Genomic DNA, 12,887 nt, shown 5'->3' with positions numbered 1-12,887 from the left:
AAATTCAAATTAAAACTAAATGAGATACCACTACACATCCATTAGAATGGCTATGATTAAAAAGACTGACAAAACCAAGTATTGGTGAGGATGTCAGGAAGATGGAATTCTCATTTATTTCTTAACACAAGAGACATTATTCTCTTACCGTTCTGAAGGCCAGAAGTCTGAAATAAGGGGAAAGGCAGGCCCACACTCTCCCTGGCTCTACCGGAGATCCTCCTCTTCCATCTTCCACTGGCTGTTGGCTTTCCTTGACTTCCAACTGCATCTCTCTCTGCTCCACCATCACGTCACCTCTCTTCCACTTGTCTGCCTCTAAAGTCCCTGAGCCTCTCTTACAAGGATACATGTTATAGCACTTAGGATCCACGCAGATAATCTAGGATGAATTCCTCCTCTGGAGATCCTTACTTACCCACATCGTCTACCATATTAGGTAATTTTCATAGGTTCCAGGGATTAGAATACATATGTGCCGGGAGCCAGCATGGGAGTCCTCACCCATGACAAGGTCATGCGGGAGAGCTCTGATGGGCAAGGCGAGTCAGAGCTTGAGCCCACCCCACCCCCCACCCCACCCCGGACCTGCCTGAGCGTCTACCCTAAAACCAGAATCTGTCTGTTTTACTGTTTCATGACCTTCACCAACTCCTCTGACATTTACGGGGGCTATCCCTGACCACCTTTCTCTGTAAGAAAATCAATTTAAAGCTCTAATTAATAATTCTCCTGGGCATAATAGGAGTGTTTCAATTCAAATCCCTCCAATGACTTTCTAGCTTGCCTGACAGGTTTGTTCAGATTCACAGCCTCCCAACCATGAGAGGCACGGGAAGCTTAAGATATTCTAACAATGCAGAGCTTCTCAGAGAGTTAAAATTGTTAGAATATAACTAGTAGAGGATTTCTTTGTTGAGCTAATGCTTGCTATCAAGTTTCCATATCCCTTACCTGTGTCCTTGGGAGTGTATTGATTAATATAGTTGGTGTATAGGAATGTAAGTAGTAGCTTTAATGTTTGTAACCTTGGACCCTTGAGTTAATTCTTTTCTTGTTATAGCCCACCACACTTTTGCCCTATAGGAATGCAACTTTATCTAATGCTTTCGGAGGGTGGTGCCTGACTTTAGAATAATCACCTTTAGAGAAAAATAAGTTTTCTGAAGAAAGGGTTATAAAATGTTAACAGGCCTTCTGGCCAGAAGATGATGTAAATCACCTAAAGCTTTTGCATATGATAAGCCTGCAGAAATAAAGCCTGGCTTTGATAAGGATCAAGGACTGTTGACCTTGCATGACTCCCTCCCCCCCCCCCCCATTATCCTCTATGCACAACTTAAGGTATAAAAACTACTTTGGAAAATAAAGGGCGGGCCTTGCTCACCGAAGCTTGGTCTCCCCGTATCGTTCTTTGTCTTTCCTTTTCCTTTTCAGGCTGACCTCCTGGAGCACAGGGGCCCTTTGCATTCACTTTCTTGCCTGGGCTTCTAAGACCCACTCAAGAAGGTGCCTAAGGTGGGGCATCTTCCGCGATTCGAGAGGGCACCTGCAGTCTACGTGAACAGAGCAAGTCCTGTGCTGGGGCTTTATTGGTTTTCTGCATAAACCAAGGAATATCAGCCTCTTTTCTCTCCTCTATTTTCTTAACTGCAAAATTCTTTTCTTACCTCTTTCTCCTTTTATCTATCCTTTTCGTCAATGCCATCCTCGCGAGGGAATCCCTGGATCCAACCAGGGCAGGACCCTGGCACATATGTATCTTTAGACCACTGTTGTTGTTGCACCTCATTTTATGCTAGTTGGTTTAGTCTCAGGTCACTGCTATCTATAATCAATGTATCCAGAAGATGAGAGTCCTCTGATGGACCAGGGGTTTGACACCCCTCTGTCCATCAGGATCACCTCTCCCTCTAGTGATCCTGATTCCATAGTTATAGGAGTGGCCTGGCATCAGAGAAACTCCTGAGGTGATTCTACTGTCTAGCCAGGCTTGTAAACCAGTGATTTTGGAAGATCCAAAGTGGCTGCCACTCACTGGGGTTGGCATGGGTGGAAGTTGGGAGGAAATCACAGCCCCCTACAGTACAATTGCAGTTGTGCTGCTGTGCTCTGTTGATTGAGCAAAAAAGTCTTTTGAGGAGAGCTACTCTGGAATCAGAAATATTTTAAACTTAAAATTATATTTTCATGAACCCTATCTCCTACTTGAGTTTGAAAAAGAGCATCACATGTTTTCTCAAGATTCCATTTATTTTTGCCTATAGATAAGAGTTGGACACGACTGAACAACTTTACTTTGACTTTTCACTTTCATGCATTGGAGAAAGAAATGGCAACCCAATCCAGTATTATTGCCTAGAGAATTCCAGAGAAGGGAGAGCCTGGTGGGCTGCTGTCTATGGGGTCACGCAGGGTTGGACACAACTGAAGCAACTTAGCAACTGCAGCAGCAGCAGCAACACTAGGTAAGCATATGCATTGAGGATTGCCTCCCAACAGTTCTTTGTGGTCCTTGTCCACTGGATGGGAACCCCACATTCATACACGAGCTGCCAGCTTTCCTCTGCTTCCCATAGAGATGGCAGGGGGCTGGAGGGTCATGGTAGGTACAGGGACATCAATAAGGCAGAGAGTGCTAGGCATTCCTGCTCATGTGTGGTGCCCAGACTCTCAAAAGATTACCTGTAATTGTGTGCATGTATACACACACACACAGCAGGTATGGCTAGCCTGAGTCCTGCATGTAACATGAGGAAAGATAACTCTGCCTCTCATCTACAGAGTGCAGGTGAGGAGTGGTGGCCAGGTGAAGTCACTGGGTATCACCACATTCATATTTGTAAGCAGGATTTCATCCCTTTATTTTTTAAAACTTTTTTGAAGAAGGACTTAGTATCTTTTTTAAAAAATTAAAGTATTGTTGATTTACAATATTATGTTAGTTCCAAGTGTACAGCAAAGATGATTCAGTCTTTTTTATATATATTTATATATATATATATATAAAATATGTATATAATATATATTATATATTTTTTCAGATTCTTTTCCATTAAGGTTATTAAAAGATATTGAATATTGTTCCCTGTGCTCTACAGGAGGTAATTGCTGGCAGAGCTGGTACGAGAGAACCAGGGCCTGCAGTGTGGCAACAGAGCCCATGGATGCATCAGGACATGGGCAAAGAGGGGACCAGGCTATCCTTAGAGCAGGGCAAGAGGCCTCTTCTCTGACCCTCACACTTTAAAGAACCCCAGTCTAGTCCTCCGCTGACACCCTCCTCCCAGTCCCCATGGGTTGAAGCCTCTGAGAGCCAAGGAGACACACCCCAGTCCAGAGCCCTCTCCTCCAGGCGCTCGCCTGGCAAAGTGTGGTCCACAGAGCACCAGCATCAGCATCCCACATGCCCACAGCAATGAAGGCGTAGAGTCTTAACCATTCAACTGACAGGGAATTACCACTATGGTCTAATTTTAAATATAAATACGGTAACAATAAAGAAGGTAGTTGAGCTAACCACATATCGAGTATTGTTCTAAAGTACTGCTTCTCACATCTCAGATTAAGAATCAGCTTTTACATTTTCAGCCCACTGCAACATAATCACTGATCCATTGTGCACAGTTAGTGTGCAGCTCAGCCATGTGCACCTCCCCCTGCAAGTGCAACACTCACAATGGTCTCTGGGCTGTTCAAGATCCCACCCATCCTGAGTGTGGATGTCACTGCAACAGCAGATGGCTGTTAGTTTCTAGCTTTCTTGAATTTTCTGTAGTTATTTCAGACCTGGTTACAAACAGGTCATGAACTGGCACTAGCTCACAGACCATATTCTGTGACTGTCTCTGATGTATTTAATATTTGCAACTGCTCTCTGAGAAACATACTACTCCCATCTCAACGTTACAAAGAAACTGAAGATCAGTGGGCTTCCCAACCTTAACAGCCCACAATTAGCAGGCAGCAGAACTCGTATCCAAATCCAGTCAGCAATGCCCAGAGGAACCAGTATTTGTCCCTAGAAGGCTAACTCCAGAGCTTGTGCTCCTCCCCATATGCTTACGTCATTCTGACTATATGTTAGAAGAGGAACAGTTATAACTTAGGCCGTCAGATGAGAACCTACTCAAATACACCCTTTACAGTATCTTGCCTACTTTCAAACATACCCATCTTGCTCTCTTCTCTTGGTGGTTAAGAATCACCAAGGTCAGTAATTCCATCCTTTGCTTCTTTGGATGCTTTCAGTCCATCCATCATCCAACCAAAGCAACTGCTGAAGAGCAGAAGTTATATTCATTTTCCAGATAAAGAAGCTGAGATTCAGAAGTTGAGACTTACCTATGCAAGTAATTAAGGCTACATGGCTATATGGTATCCAGAGCCCATTTTGTCAAGGTTGGTGCCAGTTTATTATGTTGGTAACTTAGCTAGTTATTTCCTTTCACTCCCAAGTGTCCCAATTGGACACTACACTTTTTGAACACCCATACTGCTAGCAAGTAGCAGATAAAGAATTGGCATGCAGATCAATGTGACTGACTCCAAACCCAGGGCTTTCTGTTATCCCAGGCTGCTGCTGCTGCTGTTAAGTTGCTTCAGTCATGTCCGACTCTGTGCAACTCCATAGATGGCAGCCCACCAGGCTCCACCATCCCTGGGATTCTCCAGGCCAGAACACTGGAGTGGGTTGCCATTTCCTTCTCCAATGCATGAAAGTGAAAAGTGAAAGTGAAGTCACTCAGTTGTGTCCAACTCTTTGTGACCCTGTGAACTGCAGTCTACCAGGCTCCTGCATCCATGGGATCTTCCAGGTAAGAGTACTGGTGTGGGTTGCCATTGCCTTCTCCAGGCTACCTCTTAAAATTTCAAAATCATAACGTTCAGAAAGAATATTTGTTTTCAGTCAACATTCATTCAGCAACGAGCATCCCTTATGTGACAGACACTGTGCTGCAAGGTTAGCCAGGTGACTCAGTGGTAAAGAATCTGCCTGCCAATGCAGGAGACGTAGGTATGATCCCTGGGTCCAGAAAATACCCTGGAGAAGGAAATGGCAACCCACTCCAGTATTCTTACCTGGGAGATCCCATGGACAGAAGAGCCTAGTGGCCTACAGTCCATGGGGTTGCAAAAGAATTGGACACAATTTAGCGACTAATGAACAACAAAAATGTAATAGACATTGTGCTGCAAGATGTAATTAAAAAGTAGACAGGGCACAGTTTAAAGTTTTTGGAAGCTCATGGTTTAGTAAGAAAACAAACCACCTATGAATACCCATTGTCAGGGTAGGCTACATAATTTACAGAACCCAGTGCAAAATGCAAAAAGAAGGGAGGCTTGTTCAAAAATTAAGTATTTCAAGATGGTAAGAACAGGCACTAGCCAAGCATGATTGGGTTTAACAAATGAGAGGTAACCAGGGTATCAGAGAAATAAGCATTAACTAGGATGATGAATGATCTTGAGATTGCTTCCTAGAAGAGGTGACAACTGGGCTGACCCTACAGAATGAGGATTTCTCCCCTACATGAACTTCCTCCTTTATTTTTTAAACCATAGGGTATTGAGGAGAATCAGTTACTCAGTCATTTTAGTTAAACATCAATCACCAAGAGTTTCTGTCACAGTACACACTCATCACCTACCCCTGGAGCTGTGACACATGCCATGAGGGGCATGCAGATGTGCTGTTCAGACCTCCCTTCACGGACTCATTGCCCAGCCACTAGAAGTGCTGCTAGTGGGCAACCTTAAGCCACCAGCCCCTCTGGGCATAGCCTCTGTACAATGACCCATCCGATGTATGACGGCCTGGCCAGTGGATATGTCACAACAATCCCAAAGGGTCATCACACCAGAGCTCCCGTGGGGTCAGCTAAGGTCATCTGGCCAGTGCTCCAGCTTGATTTTTTTCTCTGCCCTATCCCATTTCTTCCCTCTTGATTCCACAAGTGCTGATCCTAACGGCACCCTTAATACATATGCCAGTACTGAACTCCATCCAAGTCTGCATGTCAGAGAACCAACCTGTAACATGTGTCAAAAAACATTCAGTTCTTGGACAGGATTTTTATTTGAAAATACTGTTTACATACATACTTATAACATTTCTAAATCACCAAGTAAAATATAAAATGGAAACAAGGACTCTCTGTGTGAGTGTGGTTACCTTTGGTTTAAAATCCTCAATCTAATGTCTGACTAAAAATTAAGTTTTAGTTTCAGGTTAGTAACAAAAGAAAATTAATATGTTGAACCATATGAAACTGCCATTTTTATGGGTTAAAAAAAGGTTGGATATGATTTTCACATGGTTTAATGTCATAGTAAAAAGCACTTAGCATTTGAAATTTAGAGAACATTACACTTATGAATAACTCATGGGTAAAAGATATAATGAATAAAATTAAAAATTAGAAGATACCTAAATACTATGTTTATTGATCAGTGCTAAGTTCCAAAACCTGTAGTTGCAGATAAAGTGAGTCTTAGGGGAAAAAAGTGGGCTTTATGTACTTTTAACTTAATCACTTTTCTAATATAAGTTTGTAATTTAAGAATTTAGTGAAAAATATCAAAAAGTAAATGAAGAAAAGTTAAAGGAAAGAAAGAATAATATAGTGAAACCACCAAAAAAGAAAAAGAAAAAAAAAAGCCCATCAAAGGATCAATCAAGCAAAAAAAACTTATTCTTTGAAAATTAATAGGAAAAATTATTTTTTTTTTCCCCTCAAGATTTTTCAAGGGGAAAAAAAAAAAAAAACAGGGCAAAGTTACAACGTTAAAACGCAAAGAACAACATAATCATAGATGATGCAGAGATTAAACATTTAAGATACTATGAATAATTTTATGCCAATCAAGCTCAAAACTCACAGAAACAAATCCACTAATAAAGAAATAAAACTTAACCAAAAATGACTCTGTAGAAATAACACACTGAAAAGTACTAAAATAATGAACAAAAATTAAGTAGATGTTGATTGTTGTACAATATTGTGGATACAATTAATGCCACTGAATTATATGTTTAAAAATGGTAATATGGCAAATTTTATGTTATCTATACTGTAAAAAAAAAAAAAAAATGTAAAAAAATCCCCAATCTAGAAGACAATCAATGATCATGTCTGTTCTTCATTATTAAATGCCCTCGAAGGGTTCCTATTTTGAGAAAGCATGTTTTCTCTCCCTTCTCTTTTAAGATATAAAATTAAATATTGTCCTTCTATATCTTAATCGCATATCTTCTTTTGGGGGGGGGCACAACTCTCCCCTATAATATCACTTAGAGTATATTTTTTGTTTTTCCTATCCGTTTTCTCTGTAGTATTTTAACCAGAGGTCTTTGGGTGGAATAATTGATCCTAGTTATATTAAAGTCAGTTGTGAAACAAAACAGCAACTTCACAGCCTTCAAGTAAACAGAATCCTTGATATAACTGGAAAGTAATATGTAATTCTTGGAACAGTAAAAAAATAAAATCTGTGACAAATTTGTTTTATAACTTAGAAAATAAGCTTTAGCTCTGGACTCTCTCAAGGCACAAAATCTGGGAGACAGCTTTTATTGGTGGCTTGCTTCTCTGATTTGGATAAGGAAAAAAAAATAGTATAACCTTTAAAAATTAATAAGTCATTTTGTAAGAGTTTGAAATCATTGTGTGAAGTTGGAGAGAGATAAATCCAAATTAACATCTTGTATGTGTAAATATTTGTTGCTGGTATAAAGAAGTACAACATAGTTTATGCAAGGCAAATACTATGGGAGAAATGCCTTCAGAATAGACTTGACTTCACAGGAGGATCACAATGCTATCTCAAAAATAGTTAAGATTAAGGTCTGTCCATTGGAGGCATTCATAACCACACAGTCACTGAGCATCATCATCATCTGGATAATTCCTTTTGAGGTACACCTGAAAAAAAAATTAATAAAAACAACACACTTAAAAGCTGTAAAGTCCCTCCTAAAGCAACACATTTCTAGGGTCACTTCTTCATGTGAAGCAAATCATAACACTAATGGAGGCACAATTTTTAAACCCAGTGATGTGCTTATTCTATGAAGGATGTAGCCCCATTAAAACCCTCAGTGGGACTGGGCTGAATGCCAAACGTGATTCCCTTGAGTTCTGATCATTCTGATTCACAGATAAGCTTTGATCACTAATTGATAACCAAAATAATTTTACAGAATTAAAACATGGAGATAAATTATAAGCAAGATAACAAAGAGGCTGGGAAATCTAGTGTCTGCGTGAGGGTTTCTCACTTTTACACAAAAATGAGCATCATCAATCTAGATGTTAATATCAGGTTTGCCAGGCTTTGAATTCTTGACTTTTACCAATTTCTAGCTGAACTGGAAGAGACATAGGTTTTCTGATAAATGTATAATCAGAACATAAAGGAAGTGAAGTGCTGTCAAGTTTGTCTGTTCCACAATCATCAGTGTTTGTAGCTGCACCATATCTTGGTTTCTTGATGAATGCACATAACAAAATGAAATAATGTCAAGACTTGTGAGCTCTTACCTCTAAATGTGTTTGGCTGTAAAAGGACTTCAAATGTCATTTTTTCCCCCAAATAAGAATGTGTAAAGTTTTGTTTGAGTGTTTAAAACAGAAAATGTGCCATCTATCTGAAGCTGGCTCATGTCATGAGCTAGGTTGCTAGGTCATGTGATTCCAGATTCATTTTATAAAACTTGATTCTAAGTCCATTTGTAGATGCTATCAACAAAGTTATCATGAGAGATAGTGGGCTTCACATATGAAATAGAAAAGCTCTGAGACACCTACCTTTATATTAGGTGTACTTTTTCTCTTGTTACCTGCACACATGCTACTCCCTAAACAGCACTGCATATGAAATGCTATATATCAAAATGTCCCTTAAGTTAAGGAGAAAAACAAGAAATTCTCCAAGAATGTTTAGGCTCATGGATGAAATCTGAGGCTAGTTCCATTATGAACGCAAGAATTTAAAAAAAAGTGGTGGTGGGGTGGGGTGGTGTGGGGGGTTGTGGGGGGGCTTTGGATCCAGTGGTTCAGAGTCCACCTGCCAATGCAGGGGACATAGGTTTTATCCCTAGTCCAGGAAGATCCACATATCATAGAGCAACTAAGCCTATGTGCCATAACTACTGAGTCCACATGTCTCTACTATGAATCCCGTATGCCACAACTACTGAAGCCAGTGCACCCTAGAGCTCATGCTCTGTAACAAGAGAAGTAAGAAAAGCCCGCATACCACAACTATAGAGTAGCCCCCTGCTCACCACAACTAGAGAAAGCCTGTGTGCAGTAATGAAGACCCAGCACAGCCAAAACTAAATAGATAAATAAATAAATAATTTAAAATAACAATAGTAAGCCCTTTTGAGATAGCATTGTTGAGGACACTCAAGCTGAAGGGCAGGCCCCCGTAGGAGCTTTCTCTGTGTACTCTGAGGTGGCAGGGTACTGCCTACATGAGCTCCAGGGGTGGGTGTAAGCTGATGCTGCCACCTCAGACTCCAGAGGCAGTCACAGACAGATGCCACTACCACCTCCAAGGGTCCTGTGAGTTGGTGCAGGTCACTCCCCCACCTTCCTTGAAGTATGCCTGGCTCACCACCACTGCCAAGGCACCCGTGACTGGGAGCCAAGTGCCTTCCTGGGAGAGTGCACATGCCATACACCCACACAACTGCACACCCCCTATCTAGGGGAAAACAGCCAGCATATGCTGAGGAAATAGATGGCAAGCATCAAAACCTAAAACAGTCCTCCTACCGAAAAAAAAAAAAAAAATTAATCCACAAAAGCTACAGAGGGACAGTCCCACATAGAAATAACCCTCTAAGACAACAGTAGATAATTGTTTCACCTAAATTCAGAGTAAGAGAAACATAAGCAAAATGAAGAAGAGAAACCACTCTCAGTTAAAAGACCAAGAGAATTCCCCTGAAGGAACAATGAAACAGATCTCTTCAGTCTAATGGACAGCAAGCCTCAAAAGGAGGCAATGAAAATACTGAAGGAATTAAGAGGCTATCAACAGAAATGCAAATTACTGGGAAAAGGAACTAGAAACTATAAGGATTCAGGAGAATGCATTTGCTGAGACTAAAACTGAGCTCAAGGCAATGAAGAATAGAATGAATATTGCAGCAGAAAGAATAAGTGACCTGGAAGATAGAATAATGGAAATTATTTAATCAAAACAGCAGACAAAAATCCAAATGAAAAATTAAAGCAATATAAGAAAGCTATGGGATAATATAAAGCAGGCCAATCTATATATATAATAGGGATTCCAGAAGGAAAAGAAAAAGAAAAGGGGATTGAAAATGTATTTGAAAAAATTATGGCTGAAAACTTCCTAGATACAAGATGCACAGAGAGCCCCAAACAAGATGAACCCAAACAGTCCAATACCAACATATTATGATAAAAATGGTAAAAGTTAGAGATAAAGAGAAGATTCTAAAGACAGCAAGAGAAAAACAAAGAGCTCATCTAAGAGAATTCCCATAGGCTATCAGCTGATTTCTCTACAGAAACACTACAGGCCAGAAGGGAGTAGCAAAATATATTGAAAGTATTAAAAGAGAAAAAAATCAACTCAATGGACATGAATTTGAGCAAACTCCAGGAGACAGTGAAGGACAGGGAAGCCTGGCTTGCTGCAGTCCATGAGGTCACAAGGAGTTGGACATGACTGAGCGACTGAACAGCAGTACTCTACCCAGGAAGATTATTTAGAAAGGCAGAAGAAATAATTTCTCAGATAAGCAAAAACTAAAGGAATACAGCAATACTAAAACTATCCTAAAAGAAATATTGAAAAATCATCTCTAAATAGAAAAGAAGCAGGAAGATATAGGAAGGAGGAAATCACAACTGAAAAGTAAATCACTTAAATTAATGAAAATACAGGTTAAAAAAAATAACTATTTGTGAAAGCAATGATAAACACAAGGAGCAGCAGAGAGATAAACATGAAGATGTAAAAAGGGACATTAAAATCATATTATGTGGGGAAAAGTGTGAAAGTGTTATTTGCTCAGTCATGTCTGACTTTTTGCAACCCCATGAACTGTAGTCCGCCAGGCTCCTCTGTCCATGAAATTCTCCAGGCAAGAATACTGGAGTGGGTTTCCATTCTCTTCTCCAAGGGGTCTTCCCAACCCCGAGATTGAACCTGGGTCTCCCAAATTGCAGGAAGATCTTTACAATCTGAGCCAACAAGCAAGCCCAAATATGTGAGGAAGGAGAATAAGAAAATGCAAATTCTTTTTCTTATTTTTAGAATGTGTTTGAGCCTATCTGACTAACAGTCTAAAGCAAGCAGATATATAAAGGGATTAACATACTTGAAAAACAGGGCAACTACAAGTCAAAAGCATACAATAGAATCACAAAAAAATAAAAAGAAGAGAATAAAATAAAGCATAAAATAAAGTTAAATCATTAAACTATGGAAATAAAAACAAAAATAAAAAGAAAGGAACAAAGAAGAAGCAAAGAATCAACTGGAAAACAAGGTTTGAAATAGAAATAAATACATATGTATCAATAATTACCTTAAATGTCAATGGGTGCAGAATCAAAAGACACAGGGTGGCCAACTGAATTAAAAACAAGAATCTAAGCTCAGGGAACTCAAACAGGGGCTCTGTGAAAATCTAGAAGGGTGGGAGGTTCCAGAGGGAGGGGACACTGGTGTACCTATGGCTGATTCTTGTTGATGTATGACAGGAAACCACAAAATTGTGTAAAGCAATTATCCTTCAATTAAAAAAATAAATTTAAAAAAATTTGGGAAAAAAAAAATACCAAGAGCCCACAAGAGACCCATGCTGCCTACAATATGCAACTTAGGCAAAGGATACACACAGATTGAAAGTGTGGAGATAAAATTTTGATATTTGGCAAAACTAATACAATTATGTAAAGTTTAAAAATAAAATAAAAAAAAATATTAAAAAAAAAAGAAAAAAGATATTTCATGCAAACAGAAATGACAGGAGAGCAGGAATTACAATACTGTATTCATAAAAAAAGAGACTTTAAAGCAAAGGCTATAAAGAAAGATAAAGAAGGACATTATATAATGAGGTCAATACAAAAAGAGGATTTTACATTCATCAACATATATGCACCTATAGGAGCATCAAAATACATAAAACAAATACTAACATACATAACAAGAGAAAGCAATAAGAATACAATAATAATAGATATTAACCCCCATTCACATCAATGCACAGATCTTCCATAGAGAGAATCAATATGGCAACAGAGGTCCTAAATGATACAATAGAAGAGTTAGATTCAATTGATATTTTCAGAACACTACATCAAAAAACAAAACAAACAAACAAAAAAACAACCCAAAGTATATATTTGTATCAAGTAGACACAGAACATTGTCTAGGATTTACCATATATTAAGGCACAAAATTAACTTCAATAAATATGAGTATAGAAATTATTTCAAGTATCTTCTCTGACCACATGGCATGAAACTAGAAATCAACTACAGGAAAATAAATAAGAAAAAAAGATTACATGGAGACTAAATAACACACTACTTAAAAACCAGTGGGTCAATGAGAAAATTAAAAAGGAAATTTAAAAATATATTCAGACAAACAACAATGAAAACGTAACTATACAAAATCTATTTGGATTGGATTGCTCAGTTGCTCAGTCACGTCCAATTCTCTGTGGCTGTATGGACTGCAGCCGATCAGGCTTCTCTCTCGATGGGATTTTCCTGGCAAGAATACTATAGTGGGTTACCATGTCCTCCTCCAGGGGATATTTCCAACCCAGGGGTTGAACCTGCATCTTCTGTGTCTCCTGCATTGAATGCAGATACTTTAT

At 39.3% G+C, this 12,887-nt stretch overlaps 1 protein-coding gene across 4 annotated transcripts in view; it reads right to left on the bottom strand.

Annotated features, from left to right (window-relative positions):
- Positions 1-7,071: 7,071 nt before the first annotated feature.
- Positions 7,072-12,887, bottom strand: part of LOC139176077 (ATP-binding cassette sub-family C member 4-like) — a 401,158-nt gene continuing 395,342 nt past the window's right edge. For all 4 annotated transcript variants that reach the window (XM_070800386.1, XM_070800387.1, XM_070800388.1 and 1 more), the window contains one exon: positions 7,072-7,928. In XM_070800386.1, coding sequence (XP_070656487.1) covers positions 7,884-7,928 — 45 coding nt within the window. In that variant the 3' untranslated portion in view covers positions 7,072-7,883. The remainder of the gene's footprint in view (positions 7,929-12,887) is intronic.

Source organism: Bos indicus, chromosome 12 (assembly GCF_029378745.1).
Source record: "Bos indicus isolate NIAB-ARS_2022 breed Sahiwal x Tharparkar chromosome 12, NIAB-ARS_B.indTharparkar_mat_pri_1.0, whole genome shotgun sequence".
NCBI lineage: Eukaryota > Metazoa > Chordata > Mammalia > Artiodactyla > Bovidae > Bos > Bos indicus.
The sequence above is the reverse complement of the archived record's forward strand: the minus strand, read 5'-3'. Positions and strand labels throughout refer to the sequence as shown.